Source organism: Falco naumanni, chromosome 8 (assembly GCF_017639655.2).
Source record: "Falco naumanni isolate bFalNau1 chromosome 8, bFalNau1.pat, whole genome shotgun sequence".
NCBI lineage: Eukaryota > Metazoa > Chordata > Aves > Falconiformes > Falconidae > Falco > Falco naumanni.
Window position 1 is genome coordinate 54,480,907 of NC_054061.1, and position 21,383 is coordinate 54,502,289.

The 21,383-nt window shown below is 42.1% G+C and overlaps 1 protein-coding gene across 1 annotated transcript in view; it reads left to right on the top strand.

Annotated features, from left to right (window-relative positions):
* The window catches only part of CPS1 (carbamoyl-phosphate synthase 1), a 90,335-nt gene that overhangs the window by 16,704 nt on the left and 52,248 nt on the right, over positions 1 to 21,383 (top strand). The window contains exons 10-19 of the mRNA XM_040605144.1: positions 1,583 to 1,660; positions 3,181 to 3,279; positions 3,972 to 4,067; positions 7,623 to 7,812; positions 8,381 to 8,538; positions 9,307 to 9,435; positions 12,879 to 13,023; positions 13,403 to 13,613; positions 14,699 to 14,897; positions 17,086 to 17,262. Of these exons, the coding sequence (XP_040461078.1) occupies positions 1,583 to 1,660; positions 3,181 to 3,279; positions 3,972 to 4,067; positions 7,623 to 7,812; positions 8,381 to 8,538; positions 9,307 to 9,435; positions 12,879 to 13,023; positions 13,403 to 13,613; positions 14,699 to 14,897; positions 17,086 to 17,262 (1,482 nt within the window). The remainder of the gene's footprint in view (positions 1 to 1,582; positions 1,661 to 3,180; positions 3,280 to 3,971; positions 4,068 to 7,622; positions 7,813 to 8,380; positions 8,539 to 9,306; positions 9,436 to 12,878; positions 13,024 to 13,402; positions 13,614 to 14,698; positions 14,898 to 17,085; positions 17,263 to 21,383) is intronic.

A 21,383-nucleotide genomic window follows, 5' to 3' on the forward strand; every position in this document is an offset into this window, starting at 1 on the left:
GAATAAGTTTTGTTTGTCAGTTGGTGTTTTCTTTATCTTTGCACACATACCTAAACAGAGACAAATATTACCAAAGAAAATATTAATGCAAAAAAATTACAGCTGTTTTGTTCAATTTTTGAAATGAGTTTGTGTTAGCTGTGTTGACAAACAGAACGCTCTCATCCCCAGGCCTTTCATGTTTGCTTTAGCTAAAGATTGGAGACAAGAGTGATGGTGCTTTTGCATAAAGTAGGTGATAATTCTGGACACGAGTCTTCTGGATCTAGAAGCATGACATTCTTCTATGTGAGCTAAAGGATCATTTCTGTGAGGCTGAAAGCAGCATCAGTCTCCTAAACCTTCACAGACAGAGAGACAAGGAGACATGTTGTTCTAGCATGGTACGCACAAACAGGAACAGGGCTGGATGGGCTCTTGTGCAGTCTATTGCATTCCTCTGTTTGAAAAAGAAAAAGCAATTTCTTGTGGCTGACCTGAGCCATCACAGCTGGACAGAGCCAACACAGGTTTCCAAATACTGACGAGCCGTGGAGTGAATATTTTTAGAAGATATATGTATGTAACTAGAAGTAACATGAGCATTCAGGGAAAATGTGACAAACTGATGACATTCTTTACTGTGAGGGGAGAAACTCATGCCATAATGGATCAACTGTGGCCAGTAGCTCATCTCTCATCCCTGTCTTATCCCAGCATCCTATGCTGGGCACTGGCAGAGATGGCACTTTTGCTCTATGTTAGCTGTTGGGACTCCTTTGTCCATTCCTAAGGGAAGCAGGTTGTATCAGAACTAGTTTTTCCTGGATTCCCTCTTGATGGAGTTCTCTACCTCCATCTGGAATTGGGGGCTGTGAGCAATGACAGCTATAGGGTAGTCTTCCACTGGACCACGCTGCTTGGTGCTATCAGGCCATGCAAATGAGAAGTCTGTTTTTCCTGGCTCCAACTGAAACTACAAGTACTGTCTCCAAACTCAGTTTAGGTCCTTCATAGCTATTGTTTGTCCAGAGCAGTGGTCCCACTTCATCACAGCCCTGAAAACAATCCACCCAGGGCAGAGATTGTGTGCAAAGCCCTGTGTCAGTATTTGAAGCAAGTTATGGAAATCAAGAGCACAACCAAAATCCATTTCTCCTGTGACAGAACCAACCAGATCAGGATGGTAAAACTATTCATGCTGTAACAGCCTTGTCCAAGGTGATCTGTTCTTGCTATGCATGTTTTCCTTCTCTGCCTGGTCCCTCCTCTGGAGGGAGACTAGCATATCTGCTCTGTGAAGTGCTTACAACTTGGTAGTGTTTGCTGTTGTAGTGAAGGTGATATCTCCACTATGCTTCTCATCCATGCACAGCTCAGTGGGTTACACAAGCGCTGGAACATTAGCAGAAGAGGAAGAGGCTCAGTGAGTCTTTGGATAAGACATTGCTTGAAGACTGGGAATGAAATGGATGTCAGTTTGGTAGCCCAAAGAAACGTGCCAGTTCTTTGGCCTTCAGTGCTTACAGGGATAAGGCGTGGCTTTCTATTCGCTTGCTTGCTTGCAAGGAGGTGTCTAAGAAAATAATTTTCATTCCTGCAGGGAATTATGCATGAGACCAGACCGATTTTCACAGCGCAGTTCTATCCAGAGGCAAATCCTGGGCCAAGGGACACAGAGGTATTGTATGAGAGCTGATCTGGGCTTGCTTTCAAGTGGCCTAGGGAGTGTAGATATGTACCAGCTACAGTGGCAAGTCTTTATGTTGAAGATGGTCCTACGTCTTGGGTTTGGAAATGTCGGGATCCTAACAGAGGGCCCAGTCATGCGTAGGCTTGTGTCTGCTTAGCTTGATCCGCAGCTAATTACAATCAGCAGCAAGGTGTCTATTGACTTCTGTATGCTCTGGATCAATGATTCCATTCATATGATGTGTATGCTTTGAGTCCTGGTGGGATTATCTGTGTGTTGTCAGTTACTGAAGTGTGTAAGCCTTTGCAGGATCAGGCTCAAATCTCTTGTACCTGGGGTGATTGCAAAAGGAAAAGGATTTATTTTAACAGAAAAAATACTAGCCAGATGCTTTGTAATAAAATAATTAACTTTCTAATACATTTTAGTTCCACTTTCAAATTTTATAATTACTGTAGAGTTATGTAAATGAATTCACACTTTCTCACTCTAGTTCTCCTAAGTGAAATGAAATTTTAATCCCCCATCTGTGACTTCGCACAAATTCTATAACAACTGGTTGCGTAGTCACAGAGTATGACTAAGCAGCAACAGGGGATATGGAAGGCAGAGGAGGCATGTCTGAACATAAATAAACTATTTAGCATTTCTTGAGAGAGGAAGATGGAAGAATATGTAGAAGTGTTTATTTAATCTTAATTTGGTGATGTTGATTAAACCTGCAAGTAAATCTCTTGATATCAAGAAGTTTCATAGCAATCTGATTGACTAGTGAATCTTGGAGAACTCAAAACATCCCTCAGCTGTGTCTTTTCCAAGTCTGTGTACTCCCACTGCTGGGATGGGTTTGATAACGCGGTGCCTATCTTGATAGGCTTGCAGGACCTGTCCGTACTCCTTCTGTAGGTAATTTCCAGCAGCCAGCTTCAGGGGCTGTGTGGACAGAAGCTCTGCAAGTGTGGTGTCAGGTGGGAAGCCTGTCCCGCTGCATGTATCTGCCTGCATGCCAATGGTGGTCATGCTGCCTCCCCTGCCTGGCCTGGCTGGAGAACACTTTTCTCATAGGTGCTCTGGCATCTCCACTGGAAGGATGATGCTGATTTAACACAACTCATGTTTAGATATACCTGTTCATATCCCAGCTCTGTAGCAGGCTCTATTCCAGATGGTTCCCTTGAGCTAGTTAAATGTATGCTCTCCTGTATTTTAGTATTTAATGCATCTTTTTTAATTACACTGCCAGCTATACACAAGCAGAGCATACAGACATGATTGATATGTGTTTTCTTCCTGATATGACCTCGCTTTCTTGAAGGCAGCTTTGTCAGATATGTCAAAGTTGTTAAATAAATTTCAAACAATAATAATCTCTTCCCTGAATCTACCTTCTGAAGGCAGCAGAGCAGAGTTGATAGCTTGAGCCCACAAATGACCTGTTTTTCCCTTCTTTGCTTGGTATTTATTTAGTTCCAATTTGGTGATTCAATACATGTGGTTATTTTTCCTAGTTCCTGTTTGATTCATTTATTTCACTGGTTAAGAAAGGGAAAGGTGCTACCATTTCCTCAGTCCTGCCCAAGGCTGGAGAGACAACTTGTAGAGTGCAGGTCAGTGTACAAGATACTAATTATTCATGCCTGTCAGTGAGGCTGGGATTGTGTTAACTCCTACTGAACCCGTGGTTCAAAATGGCACAAAAAGTAACCATGGAAGTCAAAGGAGGCTTCCCTTTTACAAAAGGCCTGTCAGCTGCCTGTCTCAGTCATCAGGCATCTCTTGTGTTATTAACTCCCTTTTCTTAGAGAAAGTTTTAAGATCAGATGTTTCATGTATTTTTCTTTGTAGTTCTTCCAAGAAAGGTATTCTCATAGCAGTATATGAAGTGCCCTGGGATAATCTGACCATGAGATTTTGTGCCAGCAGCATAATGTTGATGCTCTGTTGCTTAGCAAATAACCGAAATTCCTAGTGTGAGCTGAATTTCATACAGTTTTGCTATCTTAGAAGGCAGCTGGCCTTTGCAGGCAGCCAAAGTGAAGCATGGTTGTCTGTAAGCACATGATATAATTAGCACATTTGTTGTATGCCCTTTGCACGTCATGTGTTTCTCTAACCAGAGATACATAGAAGTCCAGTAGAAACTTACTTAGAAGTAAACCAGTGGTTTTGGAGGTGACTTTTCTTCTCTTTTTAGAACATATATTTTGTAATTTGAGACTTCAGTGATGCACAGTCTCTGTTCATTTCAACATCCACTACAATAGGACTGACTTTTTTTCCTGCTCTTTGACACTTCTAGGTCTCCAAAGTACTCATTCTAGGATCCGGGGGCCTGTCGATCGGTCAGGCAGGGGAATTTGATTACTCTGGATCCCAGGCTGTGAAAGCCATGAAGGTGAGAGGATACTCTGAAAATATTAACTTAATGTAATTTACTTTCCCTTCTCACAGATCCTCCAGTTGTGGTATCACTGGGGCAAGGAAGCTGGTGAGAACAGATGACTGTAAGGAAACTTAGCCATTTTCTGTTTATGAACTTGTTTGTTGGGTGATGTGAGTTAACCACTCAGAATTATCTTCCAGAGACATTCTTGAGGTTTCCATTGCAGTCTTCAAGCAGTTTGTTATTTGTGATGTGTGACAGGTCACTCCAGGCTTGTCAAACTGAATGGAAATGAAGGAGAGGAATGGTCAGCTACACCTAAATTGAAATTACTGAAACTTTTGTGGTATGCCAACATACTGCAAAGTAGATAAACAACAACAGCTGAATGGTTGGTTGCTGTCAAGACTGTTATGCAAAATATTTTTGAACCTTTTGTCAAGGCAGACTTTCTAAATGGTATTTATTTTAAATGAGATGAACTTTTTAAAGGTCATGTATGCCAAGTTTTGTTTCCAGAATAGATTCGTAGTCTTGAAAGGAATGAATGAAGTCCTTCCTTTGGATGAATTTTGTCTAGCAAACTTACTAGCTGGTTTCTGGTGTTCCCTTTCTGAAGATCGGAGAGCTGTATTATTCTGCAGCAAACAAAAATGCATGTGTACTTCTGTATATGCCTAAGAAATGCTTGTGTTTGAAATGGTGCTTGTGCCTGTTTCCCTGAAGCATCCTGCATAGTCCACTCACATGGTCAGTTTTGAGGTTTTATTTGCTCTGGCTGTTTTATGCTGCAAAAGCGCAAAGCAAGTAGAAGGGTGCTAGGAGAAAAGCTCACGCTAGAAGATGTAGAAGGGTAGCAGTATTCGTGTGATGGGGTTATTGCTGGTACCCCTAGTTCATGTCTAACCTCATGTGAAGGAGGAGAGCTCATAGAGGTCGGTCTGACAGATTCAGAGCAGATGTAGCAGCTGCCTTCAGATGAGGTGATGAGTGATTCTGAGGCTGCTCTGATGTCAGGGCCATTCTATTCCTGTGCTGACCCTGGAGTCAAGGAAGGAAAAAAATCAGTTATAGTAATCCTAAATATAGTCAGGGGCTGCTTTGGGTTGATCTCATTTTTACAACACATCTTGTATTGTACATGCTTTGTTTGCATCCTGTGTTGCTATTGCTGGCTACTAGTTCAAAGTGGCTGCGTCATCAAGAGAACAAGAACAAGTTAGGAGTGGAGGATCCCAGAGTTGATGAGTGCAGACGTGAATTGGAAAGGAGGCATCTCTCTCCTTTTCTTTTTTTTTTTTTTTTTTTTTTTCTTCTTCTCCCCTTCTCTTTTGTCCTTCACTCTCAGCTCTGGTTTGTGGGAGTGGTTTTTTTTTAAATGATAAATCTCCCTAGCTTGACCTCCCACAGTGCCCTGTCCATACCTGTAGCCACCAGCCAGCTGCTCTGATCTGCAGGCTAACCAGCCATTCCAGCGGTGCACCTCCTCACCTTGCCTCTGGCAGTGATTTACAGTTGCATGTGAAAGAGAAGACAGCTAGTCAGTGGCTGCCAGGGGACAGCTGTAGAGCATGGGTGGGAGAGAACAGGAGATGAGAGATTTCTTTCCCCTTAGACTTTTCTGTTGTTGTTGTTAACCAACATTTATTCTCACTTCTGGATGTTCTGATACATTCTGCTATGTACTGCTGTTCTTCCTAGTCTCTTGGATGTCGGATCATTTTAAGAAGGTGCTGTTAATATCCAGTCCTATACAGTTAAATGGGTGCCTCTTTTAAAGAGTAAAATTCTGTGGAGCTGGGACATCCATCCCCAGTCAGTGAACTTGTATTTGCAAGAATGTTCATTGAAGGCAGGAACATCCTCTGAAAAAAAGGCTTGGTAGCATCTGTGAAGAACAGAGACTGGCTTGTGGTCACCTGAAAAACCTTCTGGATTACTTGCTGTAGGGATTCTCCCAGCTGGTCTGAGCATATTACACATACACAAAAAGAGGAATGGAGCCCTTATGGAGTATTATTAATTCACAATTTTAATTAAGTTGTAATAAAGGTCTCTGATCAGGGTGGGTGGCCATTGTGCAGAGTACTACATGCTTACAAAAAATTAAAAAGGCAGAAGCTGAAGAAAAGGGTTCCAAGGGCAAACAGCAAGTGGATTAAAATCCAGCATCCTGAACAACTGGGACAGAGGATGTGATATTAGTAAAATGTGTCTCTCTCAGCACAGTGAGCATTAATTGTCTCAATTAATTATCTTCCTCATCACTGCTAGGTGGTCCTTAAGACACCTTGCCCCAGATAAGTAGGGAAGAAAGGGCTGAGATGTACACATACTCCAGCTTGTTGGAAAGTGATATACCTCTCCCTCCTCCATTCATTACAACAGAATTATAGCCATGAATTTCTGAATACATTTATTAGAGAAGAATGTTTTGGTCAGAGATCTACCCTTTTCCCTCAGCACCACCATGAAAACTACCCAGTCTGGGGTTGTTTGTCTAAATCTGAAATGTTTTCCATAAGGATTTTATCTCTTCTTTCCGTTCCCTGTTTCACATATTTCTAAGGAAAGTGTTCTTCAGTGAAAAAAAATCTAACTTTTCATGGGGGTAGAAGGTCAGCAGAAATTTACAGCCAGTCTTTAAGGCAGTATTTTAAGTTACCAAAGGAAGGAGAAGAAATGTTATCCAATACCCGAACTGAGAAGTCTGAGCTCTGATCGAGAATCCCAGCGCTCCAGGTGAGCTATGTATTTGTTCCCCAAAACCAGTGGGTCAAGCAATCACAAATTTTAAACAAACACAGGAAAACCTTATGGCATTTTCGTGCTTATTGTGAACAGGGGAATAATAGCAATTTCTATACCGGTCTGTTGTGAAAGGAGTGGTTAGGTCAGGTTGCTTTGAGAATTACTACCAAAGAGTTTAAGTGACTACACAAGAATTGATGGCAAGCTTCACTCTATTACTTATTACATGGAGTAAATTCACAGAGATAAATCACGTTGAAATCAAGTCAGAACAGAACTGGAAACAGTTTTTAAAGATCAAAGGTATAAAAGAGGTAAAGGAGATCCTACTGTTGAGTCATGAGGTTCAGAGTAGACCCCCTTGCTTTCTAAACTCTCGCAGAGTTTGATGCGACTGGATCTATTCTGAGCCTCAGACTTGGACAATAGATTAGCTCTAAAAGGCAGAGAGAGAAAAAGAGAAAGTTTATTCACAGATCATAAGATTTTAGCAGCAAATCAATTTGGTTTAAATCACAAAATTACATGACTCCCCCGTGTAACTCCTAAATGTGTTAAATAATTTCAACTAATTTTCTGAATCAGGTGGGAATCTCCATTCCCACAGACAGACAGAGGCCCAAAAGTAGAGAACTGGCTTTAGCTCAGCCTGGTACAAGATACCAGAAATCCCTTATGGGAGTGTACGTAAGGAACCAGGCTTTTTAAATTCTGCTGTTGGTAAATTGCTGGTTGAACCCCATCTCTCTTTGCTGCTGCTGCTGTTAGCTCTTTTCCCACATATGCCTAGTTTTGATGCAGATTTTAATTTTTCAGGAGGAAAATGTGAAAACTGTCCTCATGAATCCCAATATTGCTTCAGTGCAGACCAATGAGACCGGGTTAAAGCAGGCTGATGCTGTCTACTTCCTCCCCATCACTCCACAGTTTGTCCTAGAGGTCATCAAGGCAGAACGTCCCGATGGACTAATTCTGGGCATGGGTGGCCAGACGGCTCTCAACTGTGGTAAGTACGATACAGGTGCCTTGGCACTCCTTGCAGGCAAACTCATGGTTTTTACCATGTGTTCAGCAGATTTGATTTGTGCAGACGTGCAAGACCCATGTGCCTGGTACATTGCCCAGGTTACTAAGGAATATAGGCAGAGATACAGACTGTTGGGGATTAATTGCTAAGCTGTGAACATAAGATCTAATTGCAGGGTTTAATACTTAAAAGTAATTAATATATCCTGCTTTTCAGTGTAAGTCTTAGTTACCGTAGTTGGATATTCAGACCACCTTGAGGCAAAGATCAAAAGCAAAAGTTAGCTTCATTTAGCTTCCTGCAACAGGATCCAACTGCACTGCTTTGTTTTGTATTGGAGGTGATGGCCAAGCAGTAACTTTGCTAATATTTCAGTTTTCATACATTTCAGGATAGAAAGTGCCAAGTTATGGTTCTGAGTCCTAATATTGCCAAAGGATAATAAAATTAGCTGTTGATCAGACCAGACAAGTTGTCAGATACCTTTTGAATACTTTTTTCTTCATACACCATCACCCTCAAAACTGTGGCTTTGTTTACTCTGCAGGAGTGGAACTCTTCAAGCAAGGAGTCCTGCAGGAGTATGGTGTGAAGGTCCTAGGTACATCAGTTGAATCCATCATGGCTACAGAGGATAGAAAACTTTTTTCCGATAAACTGACTGAGCTAAATGAAAAGATTGCTCCTAGCTTTGCAGTGGAATCGGTAAATCAGATAATTTTGAAGATGTGATTACTTTTACTGTTGCCCATTTGAGTTACTAAAAAAAAATATCTAGTTTTCTTGAGTAAAAGCTGAATACAACTGTGGATATTGTAGTTTGTACGCTTTCATCAGTGCTCCACAGTGATTGATGCTGTTTCCCCATGATTTAAAATGAATGAAAATGCAATTAAGCACTTCGAAGGCCTAAACTAATTTACCCACTGACAAAAAAAGTAAATTAGGTTGGGGTGACTTCTGTGCTGCAGCACAAAAATATGACCTGTCAGTGGCTACTTTTTTTTTGTTTTAAATCATTTAGACCTTAAGATTTCAGGTCCTTAAAATCAGTAATACTGAAATCCTTCTTGAGGACAGGGGTGTGAAAACAAATAATTGGTTTAGTGGGAAGGCCTGTTTGAGTCTGGAGGAAACCAAAGAGGTCTTAAACTAGGATGTCTGTTGGAGGGGTTATTTCATGCTAAAATCAGTCAAGACAGGCCAGGTAAGGACATTGTCCGTGGGAAGTTAGCAAGGAAGTCCACACATGACTAAGGACAGAAGTCACCTCCTTGAGTCCATGTTCCAGTGTTCTGCTGTTTGGAACAACAAGGCAATGTTACAAAACCAACTTTTATTCTTTTCCTTTTATCTTCAGACAGCTTACTGTCTTACTGATGGGATTTCCAGTTAACTGTGTAACCAGAGTTGAAGACTTTGTTCATCTTAATTGTTATCATATCTCTGAAATGTATTCCGCTCTCCTTTAAGATTGAAGATGCTCTGAAGGCAGCTGAAAAGATTAGCTATCCAGTCATGATCCGTTCTGCTTATGCCCTTGGTGGTCTGGGGTCAGGCATATGTCCTGATAAGGAGACTTTGCTGGACCTTGGTACAAAGGTATGTCTGCAAAATAGCAAGCTCTGGGAATAGAGCTGAACATCTAATTTTCTTGGATATTCTTCTAATAGTCACAGACACTGGAACTGTACATACCCTACCTTTCATCTTATCTGTAAAATGTTACCCTGATTCCTTCTAATGCCCTCTTTTTATAATTCCTACTGACTTGGGTAATGAAAATGGTTAGATGACAGATCTATTAAATTCATGAGGAACAAGTCATATTCTGCGCAAGTGGTTCAGCAATTTTGGTCTGAAAAGAAACATAGTGGGCTATATTCACCTACTTTTAGGAGTAAATGACACATGAAAGATGTCAAGGAAATTGAAATATTATAAGTGCTGACTGATAATGTAGTATAAGGGACAAAAAGCAAAAGAGCTGGGAAGCTTGGGCCTCTGCTGTTTTTCTGTTTAAAGACAGTGGTTTTGCTAGGTCAAAACTCATGTAGAGATTTAATTGGATGACACTTCATAATTCGACATCCATCAGCTGTCTCTGGCTATGAAGAGGCAGCTCTTTTTCTGTAGGAAATCTGGGAATTTTTTTTTTATAAATTTGCATTGAAAAGTAAACAGGTAATTGGGGAAAACAAACCAAAAGTTTTTTCCTTGGCAAAAATGCAGAATTTTAGGAAATAAATCTCTATCAGTTGGTTTCTAAAATTCTTGATTCTGTCTTTTCCTGATCCTCTTAGTCTTTCCCGTACCTCTAGAAAGAAACACTACTGATGCCAATAAGCGCTGTATGTGAAAATGGCATTTTTGTATTCCTCCACACTGCTGTCATGTAAATAGACTTTGGATGTAGTGTGCTTAGTGCGGAACAAACATCTGCTCAGGCAGTGCCAGCTGCAGGGAGGCTCAGTGGACAGGACTGACAGACGCAGGAGGAGGCAGTGGGTGAAGTAAGCCCATCTTACAGATTGATGGCTGAGGTTGGAAACACTTCACTTGCCTAAGCTCATGCATGGTCTGTGTATAGAGAAAACAGAAATTCACCCAGAAACCCTGGTAGTGCAGCTGTATGAAAGGTTTGTAGGAAAATCTGGCTTTCATCAGCATTTCTTGGTGTTTTTTTAAAAAAGTGGTTTTGAATATCTCAGTTTTCCTCTGAAATCGGTAAAACAGCTGCTCTTTATAAATATCATCTGTAACATTAGGAGTGGGGCAGTTCATATTTTTAGTAAATTTTTCATGTTTCTGAAACTTTTATTTTTTTAATACCAAAAGTCTGATTCTGTTTTACTTTCCAAGTATAAATGTTTTCATTTTCTCAGAATTACACTAGAAGAGCTTCAGCTTTCTGAATGAATATAGTAAAATAGAACAGACTGTTTCAGTTGGAAGGGACCTACAATGATCATCCAGTCCAACTGCCTAACCACTTTAGGGCCGACCAAAATATAAAGCTCAGTCTTAAGTGCATTGTCCAAATATCTCTTAAACACTGACAGGCATGGGGCATCGACCATGTCTCTAGGAAGCCTGTTCCAGCGTTTGACCACCCTCCTGAAAAAGAAATGCTTCCTAAAGTTCAGTCTAAACCTCCCCTGGTGCAGCTTTGAACCATTCCCATGCATCCTATCACTGGATACCGGGGAGAAGAGATCAGCACCTCCCTCTCTGCTTTCCCTCCTCAGGAAGCTGTAGAGAGCAATGAGGTCGCCCTTCAGCCTCCTCTTCTCCAAATGAGACAAGCCCAAAGTCCTTAGCCACTCCTCACAGAATGTTCCTTCCAGCCCTTTCACCAGCTTTGTAGCCCTCCTCTGGACGCATTTAAGGACCTTCACACTCTTCTCAAATTGAGGGTCCCAGCACTGAGCACAGTACTAAAGGTGAGGCTGCACCAACGCTGAATACAGCAGGATAATCACCTCTATTGACCGGCTGGTTATGCTCTGTTGGATGCAGCCAGGATCCACGAGGATTTGCCCTCGTGGCTGCCAGGGCACCCTGCTGACTCATGCTGAGCGTGCTGTCAACCAGCACCCCGGATCCCTTTTCACAGGGCTGCTTTCCAGGCACTCCTCTCCTGGCTCTTATACTTGTGCCTGGCACTATTCCATCCTTGGTGCAGGATCCAGTATTTTGACTTGTTAAATTTCATCCTATTAATTGTAGCCCAATGGTCCACTCCGTCTATATCCCACTGCAAGGTCTCCTGTCCCTCGAGAGTCAACAGTGTTTCCCAGTTTGATATCAATGTTGCAAAATTTACAGTGAAAACCAATTTGGGTCTTGTTGAATTAGCTCAGCTTTGGACACTCATTTCCACAGCCCAGCAGAAACTCCATTCTTTTCAGTGACAAAGATGATCACAGTAATTCCGTGAACTGGATTTTCAGACACTGGACTCTGAATTGTATGTAATTCAGATAAGTGAACACCTACGGAGGTTTCATAGCACAGCTAGTTCAAGTCATCTGGCCTTGGGTTCATGTCTCTTGGGTCTGCTCATTTTGAGTAAGAGAAGGCGATAGACAGTAATATAGGAGCAATGTAGATTGTTTTACAAGTGTGGTTAGGTGTTCCTGCTACATCACCACAAATTCAATGCCTCAGTGCCTGCTTAGGCCAGGTGTGAAGTATCACTCATCAAACTATATATATCTCTCTATATATTTATTATTTTTTGTGAGCGTGTGCAAGTCTGGCAACAGAGCTAAGGGCACTATTTGAATAACAGCTTGAGCTAACTACAGAGAGAACCAGGCTGAAGACTGATTCATGGGCAGCATTAAAACAAGAAGCTTTGCTAAAGGATGGATTGATAATGTGCCCATTACTTTCTAGGATTTTAAGCTGGAATTGATGAATGTTTTTTTTATCTGCTAATATTAAGGCCATTTATTTAGTTAGATTATGCTCATTTACCAACAAACTGTATTTCTCATTTTTGTCTCTTGCACTGAGGAATGCTTTCAAGATTAGTTTAAGAATAAATCATGAATCTTGCTTCAGGTTGGTGTGGCATTGATAAGCAGTGTTATTAGTACTATTAATTATGTAGTGTTTGCTGGCACCCCCACTCCCCTTCACTTAGTCATGTAGCTTTCTGCAGAGTCCTCATACATGCACAAACAAAAGCTGCCCACATACACAACCAAAAGCATGTGTCTGTTGCATGATTGAAGTTGTAGATGCTTTTATATTTCTATTTGTTATTTATATGTCATTGCAAGCTCACATGCCTTGCCTTTTTTTCCTGTCAGATCACATAAATATTTTCTGTGCCTTTCGAATGAAGCTAATGCAAAATTTTTTTTGAAAAAAGAGAAATATAAAGTGCTTGTCATCAGTGCTATGAAATTTGCTTCATCTTTCAATTTTCGTGTTGGTCTGGGATGTCTGGAGATAAGCCACAGAAGTCTTAAATATGGGCCATGTTGTAATAAAGTTTTCTTTTTTACTATTCATTTTCCCTAACGTATTCCCAGGCATTTGCAATGACTAACCAAATCCTGGTGGAAAAGTCAGTTGTCGGCTGGAAGGAGATAGAGTATGAAGTTGTGAGAGATGCTGCTGATAACTGTATTGCTGTCTGCAATATGGAAAACATTGATGCTATGGGAGTCCACACAGGTAGGCTTGGGCACAGGGTAGCTCACTGGAAATGGCTTGTTAACTTTTTTTATGCAGTGCCCTTCTCCCTGCTGTTATTGACATAGTTTTGCTCTAGAAATACTCCTTAGGTCTTGGATACAGCCAGCTAGGGTGTGAAACAGATATTGTTACACTAAACCTACCCCTATGATCCCGTTTTCTGTAAGATTGCCCGGCCTTTCCAACTCTGAGCTTCTATCTATCTGTTTTTTTCATCAACTGTGCACCCACAGGTTTGAATCTCTGTGGTAACTTCATTACTAGCAATGGGTTAGCAAGGAAAGTGACCTGTGTGGCTAGAATTTACTGCCACTGAGCTGCTTCTCATTTTCCTTCTCTGCTACCTTGTGACAAACAGGAGATTCTGTTGTGGTGGCTCCAAGCCAGACACTCACTAATGAGGAGTTTCAGATGCTGAGGGATCGTGCGATCAAAGTTGTCCGACATTTGGGCATCGTGGGAGAGTGCAATATCCAGTTTGCTCTGCATCCAGCTTCCCTGGAGTACTATGTCATTGAAGTTAATGCCAGACTCTCGAGGAGTTCAGCCTTGGCCTCCAAGGCGACAGGGTAAGAGTATTTAAAAAACTCAAAATACTAAAAAACAAACAAATGAATAAACAAAAACGGAGGGGAGAAGAATAGAAAGAGAATTACCAACAGGGACTTGGATCAGGGTATTATTTAAATACGCAAGTGACAGCTGCAAGGAAAAAGTTCTTGCACCTGCTTTCCATGCAGTTAAGACAAGGAAGCACAAGCTTAATTTGCAGCAAGGAAGGCTGAAGTTGGCTGTTAGGGAGAACTCTGGAGTGATCAGGTCAGTAGAGGTGCAGGTTTTTGCACGGGATGCTTCTAAGAACAGTTCTTCTCAGCATCAGCTAGGATTGACCCTTGGAGAGTCTGTTCTGCTGGGAGACAGAGGAATAGGTTAGTGAGCCCTCCAGGTCCATTCCAGCCTGCTGATGCTGTTACTACAAATGAAAAATCCCCCAGGAGGTGTGTGTGTGGGAGCCTAATAGCTGTCCTTACAGAGCATATCCACTGTATCCATATGTTGGCTGCAAATCATCTCTGGGACCCAGAGGACATAGTTATTAATGAGCTGTCTGTCAGATTGATGCAAATAGTATTGCTAGCTGCCTTTGTTTTGTTGGCTAATCATAAACTAATCAAGATAAGGATGGTCAGAGCAGGCTGTTTAAAAATTGGCTTCTTAATTGCACTTTGCAGATGCTGTTGAGAGGCACAAATTAATCTCTAGCTTGCAGTTCTCAACAGCTCTTGTGGTTGTTGCAGTGCCATAGCAGACTGGAGATAAGCCATGATGTTGGACAGTGGGCGTTTGATTGTTTTCTTTTTGGATGACAGACCTGCAACAAAACATATCTGTTTGTGATCTCACTGTGGGTGTGAGGCATACTTACAATGGTGGCTTTGCAGATCATAAAGCAAGTCTCAGATCTAGGTAGGTAGCTCTGCAACGTGTAAGAGTAGGAAGCTGGATGGGTCCTGCTGTGCTTGAGCACGGTAACATTCTGTTGTGTTGAGGAGGGGAAAAATCACCTCACATCTGTTTAATTTGATCCACTCCTGGGATTTGTAAAAGCGAAGTACTTCCCACTCTACTCTTCTCCGCGTCTCCTCTATGGCAGGTATCCATTAGCATTCATTGCTGCCAAAATTGCCCTGGGGATCCCCTTGCCAGAAATCAAGAACGTGGTGACAGGAAAAACCTCTGCCTGCTTTGAGCCCAGCCTGGATTATGTTGTTACCAAGATACCCCGCTGGGATTTGGACCGTTTTCAGCATACATCCAGCCGGATTGGAAGCTCCATGAAAAGTGTGGGAGAGGTGAGTGCAAGACTCTCCCCTTCCCTTCCACCACTTGGGAAAGTAATTTCTCTTTCTTGGAAGCCCTCAAAGTATCTATCTGAAGGGACCTAATGGCTTTTGAAGATATTTATTCATCTCGAATAATCTTTATCCAGTACTATAATTAATTGAAAAGAGTTAGGACTGTGCAATCTTGGATATCACAGTCTGGATTCATAAATAGCTTGACTGCTAAGCGAAAAGACCACTTTGGATCACCTGAGGCTGATTTCATTCTTAAAACTCACTATAGGATTCTCAGTTCTTTTTTGTTTAGGGTTCTGTAGTGGAGTTAATTAGAGTATAACTTCAAAAGTTGTAGTCTGTTTTCAATAGATTTTTCAGGGATGCCAATGAGCCACACATCTCAGTTGTTCCCATATTTATTTGTCCTCTCTCTTAAAACCACCTGCCAAATCTCAGCTTACTTCTGCTCTTGAAATCCAAAGACAGCCTGTAATCTCGGTATGAAGTTTTGACTTCTCTTAGTGATTAAGTCTCTTATATCTGCAACATGACATGTGACTCTTAAACCCTGATTTTAAGGTGTCTGGGACAATAACAGCATTTTCAGACCATGTTTTAAGAGGAGATAAATGAAGCAAAATGCGTAAATTACCCACTTAATTTGTTAATTACATATCAACTACCAAAGCAAAATAATTAATTGTGTATATTTTCAGCCTTTTATTCCTAATGCTTTTCAAGTAGCTGTTTTATGAAATTATTTTGACACATGAGGCCTTCCTAACATCAATTCTACCTTGCTCAGACAACAAACCTTCATCACAGCCAGAAGGATTAATTAGAACTTGATTTTCCAATAGCAGATTTGGCTTTTAATGGCAATGAGTTTTCTGGGTTGTGGTTTTTTTCAGTGAGTTGGTGCTTACTCATATTAACCCTCCCTGCTTAGGGGTTTTTAGACTGCTCTGTAGAGCTGGGGTTCATAAATACAGTTGCCTTGTGCACCATCAGCTGTAAACACTTCCTGGCCACACACATTTGCAGGAGGGAGTATTGAGTCCTTCCAGTGGTCATATATTACAAAAGTAGAACTGCATGAACCTTTTTAAGGCAGGATGTTGGGTAAAGGGAGGGGGGAGATATAGGAAAGGTCAGTGCTCCAATTGTGCAGGTCTGTAACTGCGGGGGGGGGTGTGTGTGTGTGAACTGAAACAGGGATGGAGAGGGTTAAGAGATGCAGTTTGCAGCTGGTGGATGTGCTCTGGGAAAAGGTTAGTCTCCAGAACCTGTGAGTAGGAGAGGGTGTCTTTGAAGCAAAAAGCTTCTTCTGTCACTGTGTCTCTATTAGTATGGCACAGTTGCCTCACTAGGCCTGAACTTGAAGCCAGATTGCAGCACCTACTGCATTTTTATTAATTGAACTGCCTGGCCTGTTTTTTCCTGATCTCTGTTGTGCTGGGCAGTGTGCCTGGAGCTGTGAGAAAAAACAGTGTTATTTTTTTCTTTTGACATTTTTCAACATTGTGTTTGAGAAGATTTTTATGCTGTTAGGGTTTTCACTGCACTGGGAAATAAAAATGTAGAAATTTGAGAAAGAGTTCTGTTCCCTCGCAGATTTCCACAGAGAAAGGCTTGTTTTCCTATTAGATGATATGTCAGGATTGAACGAGGGAAACCCCAGTGCTGCTACGCCAAGGAGTAGTAATCCTTTAAGAGAGGCCTCACAGGGGACAGTCACTGTTAAATGTAATTTAAAGGAAGAAGAGCAGATTTCTTCTGAACCTTAAAATTCCCACTGTGAATTTCTATCTCTAACAAGTTGTTGAACAGAAATATCCTTCTATATTACTACATCCATACTGCTGCATAATGCTTCCCTCTACTGAAGTGCTTCCAGGCAGTTTACAGAGGAGACCAGCAGCTTCCTATATTCTACAGATAGGGAGATGAAAGCAGAAGGGAGTCACTTGTCTGAAACTCCCTGTTGATAATATTGGCAGTCAGGCCTGGAAGTGGGACTCCAAGGCTCAGTCAGCTGCACCTGTCTTAAAGTCAGCAGGACCATCTTAGAGAGGAGGTCCAAAGGCTGTGATCTTTCTGCATGTCTATGTTCATGGTTTAAATTTGCACTCCTCTGTTATTCAGGGGATAGCTTGGCAGCAGCTCACCATAGCTAATATGGAAGTGCTCTCTGTTACAGGTCATGGCTATTGGACGCACTTTTGAAGAGAGCTTCCAAAAGGCCTTGAGAATGTGCCATCCTTCTGTAGATGGCTTCACTTCACATCTGCCTATGAATAAAGCCTGGCCAGCTGTTGTAGATCTCCAGAAGGAACTCTCTGAACCATCCAGCACTCGTGTATATGCAATAGCCAAGGTAACAGAAGTGAGAAAGCCCTTGACCTATGTGCCTTGAATTATAGCTACCAGATTGGGTCAACTGAGGTGAGAGGTTGAGTATTCTTCACCCCCTTGCTTCCATCTGTGAAGCGCACTGGGACCACCATGTATAGCATCTTTGCTGTTGAAGTGCAGATACTCTCTATCACATGTAATTTCCTCTGCAGAATATAATAGCTGGGTGAGTATATCACTTTAGTTTTTCTTGCTGACATCTGTATTTTCCTGCATCTTCTATGTTCAGGTCATGTGTTTGCCTTTTGGTACAATCTTAGCCAATGTTCATTGCGTTCAGCAGAAGGTGCATTCCTGTGTCCTGGCACTTCTGTTTGGAGCTGAGCATTGGTGGAGACCTGGATCACTTACCTTTGCTTGTTCCTAAAATATGATTGTTTGCTAATGTTCAGCCCTATTTTATGCTAGTGTAAATGTCAAAGTTGGCCAGTTTTGCAATTATCATTAATTTATTAGGAAGGGAGGAAAGAAAAAATGAAGATCCTTTAGAGAACTGAAACAAAGGATGATAAACAATGCAAGCTGCAGTCTGTGGGAGTACTGTCTTTTTGCAATTGTTTCACTGGTACGAGCTTGAAACTAAAAACATTTTAAACTCTATGTTAAATTTAGCATATGGGAAATCCCCTGTTCTTTGAAAAGGGCTCAACTTTCCTTAGCATTCTTGTAACGCCTCTCTTGTCACTGGGCAAACCACTTCCATCTTTTGAGGTGTCTGGGTAACAGGGGGTGTTATTCTGAGGGGAGGCAGGGTGTGAAATCATTTCTTCCTTCAGGTCCACAGGGTTTGCCTGTGTATATCGCATGGTAAATGTTGGGTTAGTTACTTTAGAAGGCAGGTGCAATTTCATGTTTTGGTTTTACTGTAGCTAACTTGCCCATCTGTCCGTAGCCTCTGTGAAGAGGAAAGGACAGATGTCATTTATAGCTCATACTTAACTGTTGCTCTGTTGCTTGCTTTTTTTATTTTTTTTAAGATTGCAAACCTTCCTGGCAGGGAATGCCCAGTTACTATTTTTTGTGCCCCTAACTTTGTGCGGTGGAGTCTTTAAGCCCTTTGTGCTTATGTGTAGATTCATCTCATTACGTCCTCCACATGAGGTTGTGCTGTATTTGTTAAAAGGCTTTCACGTAGCTGTTTCTCTTATAAATGGCCTGAAAGAAAAGCACAAGATGCTCTATAGGTGTGTGGCTTGTCCAGCTGTTGACTTTTACTTTTCAAACTGGGGAAATGCATGTCTTTCTAAGTGTAGAACACCCTTCAGCAGCTGTGATTGGTCTTTATTATAGCTTTTTCTTGTGACTGAGAGAAAAATGTTGTTTCTTGTCCGAGTGGCTCAGAGAGCTTTTATGAAAGGTTAATCTTAGCCCCATGTTAACACAGGGGATCTGGGGAGATGAATGTGAGTTTGCGTCCCACTGAACACTCTGGGTGTTCCCAGCTGGTGGCATTTTCACTGGGAGTAGTCGAAAAAAACAAGATCAAAGTCTTAATCCCTCCCTATAAAGAGCTGCCTCTGCCTGACACAGTGCACTAATTCGACCCATTAATAACTGATGCAAGCAATATCAGTAAGAGGTGCTTCTGGCAGCTGGGACTGCCTGCCTGGAAATCTCTTTCCAGATTGCTGACATTTTAAAGCCAACAGTTAGTCCCCGTTAGCTGTCAGCTTCGTTTGGAACAGCACGGAGCTTTTGTTGTATGTCTTCTCCTCCCCTTGAAGCCCCACCAGTCAGCTCTCCAAGGCTTTTTGCTTTTTCTTTTTCCTTTGTGTGTTGGATCATGAAAACAGTAACTGTTCAGGTGAAAGGGAAGGGAGTTCAGCTGCCATTCAGAGCTATTGTTGTAACGGAACTCCGTGGTAATGTCAAAAAAGGCACTAGGAGAGAGGCCGAAATAGATAAGACTTGTTCCTTGGCCAGAGTGGCCAAGTGCTGCAAGGATGTAACTGCCTGATCAGCAGGGCGGCTCAGGTTATATCAGATCTTTCCCAGGCCCTCTTAAGGCTGTAGACAAAGTGGCCTCAGGAGACTTAGGATTTGATCCACTCTGTATTTCATTACCAGAGCCTTAGTTTCCTAGTTGTCCATGCTACAAACTTGTTAGTTTGTACTTGTACTCCTGCCTACAGGCAGCTAAGTACTTCCTTTGGTGAGGAGCAAGGATGGGACTGAAGGAACAAGTGTGGAGCCCTAGAGACAGCATCGGTAGCAAAGCTACCCTCCACTGCTTGGCGTGGAGACCAGGCTTGCTCCCTGGCTCACAGTGTAAAGGCAGTCCTATAAACCCTTTGGCTTCCCAGTGTGGGGCCACAGTGTCTACTGGATGGGATGCTCTTGAAGGTGAGCAGGGCTCTGAAGTCATGCTGTCCTGGTGTGGCTCCCTCCCCCTTCTTCCACAGTTGGGTTTAGGCTGTACTCCTTCATACAGGTTTGAGGAAAGTCATTGGAGTGTAGTCCAGGGCCCCTGACCAAATCCTACAGGGATTTTCTGCCTGGAAACCTGATTGCCTGTGTAGTGTGGTGATTTAGAAACACCAACTGTCTGCAAACTCGTTTTTCTCTCCCAGACTCCAGATTTATGCTACAGGGTGAAGATGGTTTATTTGTTCTGCCCCTTCTATGATTAAGGAGAGGAAGGCATTTGTGTGGTGGGGTTTTTTTGTTTGTTTGTGGGTTTTTTTTGGTGTGTGTTTGTTTTTTTGTTTTTTTTTTATTATTTGATTTTTTATTTTTTATTTCCCTTGAAGATCCCTAGGACTTTTAAATAAAGTGCCCTAAGCACAGATTAAGTGTATGGGGTCATGCTACCTGTGTGTGTATGTGTGGCTCAGAGACCATTGACTGAAGGTTGGAGATCCTCAAGACAAGCAAGTCTGCCCATTTTTTGTGAAATAAATGGGCAGAAGAAAGACCTGCTGGTGTCTCCCATGCAGTGTGACATCACCCTCCAAGCACTAAGGAATCAGGATGGGAGGGACACCTTACCAGTTGCTTCATATCACTATTGTACCCAGAAATGTGTGAGAAGCACAGCCTTGTTATTGCTGGTGCTCAGGAACTGCTGTGATGGCCCCAGGCTTCTTTTCACAGGAAGAGCAGTGGCTGTTGGGTGCCAAGTGCTAGCTGAAGGTTCAGTGTGTGACTGGTTACTCTAAAAGAGGAAAATGTGCATTAGAGATTTGTACTGCTGCTTGTGAGCAAGCAGGATATTCAAATCAGCAGCTTATTACCTCTCAAGACAAGAGAATAATTGTGAGACGGAGACCCAGGCAAGCTGCCTGGAAATCCTTTAGAAAAGGTAAAAGGTGGTGTTAGTGTTTTGCAGTGCCTGACGAGAGCTGTCACCCATTCCTTGTCCTGGACCCTGTCTCGGGGTGGTGCCTTCTTGGAGCACAGCACTGAGGTGACCTGCGCATTTCTTTCAGCTGGCATAAAATCTCCACGTCCCAGTGCTGAAGCATGCAGTGACAGTAGACTGTTGTGAGCACAGCTTGATAACTTGGAGGGATAATGCTGGGGTGCAGCAAGCTAAGCTCATTCCCGATTAATGCTAGAGTCTTCTTCAGTGGCATTGCTCTGGCTTTGTTCCAGGGATGCTGCCCTGCAAGAAAACAATTAAGCATGGTAACAAATTAATGAGCCTGATTACTTCAGCTTAGCAAAGATACTGTGCTGGTATTATCATTATGGTTGATTATAGTTGTTCTATCAGGAGAGTTGTAACTGTACACCACTGGTGAGACCCAGGAGATATCACTGATAGAAGATACATTTTTGGGGGGTCTCTAGCTTATTCCTCTGAGATTATATTTTTGTCAAACTACCATGTCTTGTAATCCATTGTTTTGTGAATTACATTATGAATACCTCTGTGGGGTTCCTTTTTACCCCATGGTTGCAAATAGTTTGATTAAAAAAAAATAAAAATAGACCCAGCAAGATAATGCAGGGGAATTTGAATTATCCCGACGTTAACTTGAGATACAGCAAGAGAAGCTAAAGTTATGCTGTAGCTGCGAAGTATCACCCAGGACTGGACTTTCCCTTGCTTCAGACGTCTTTTGAGGCCACGTGCTTTGA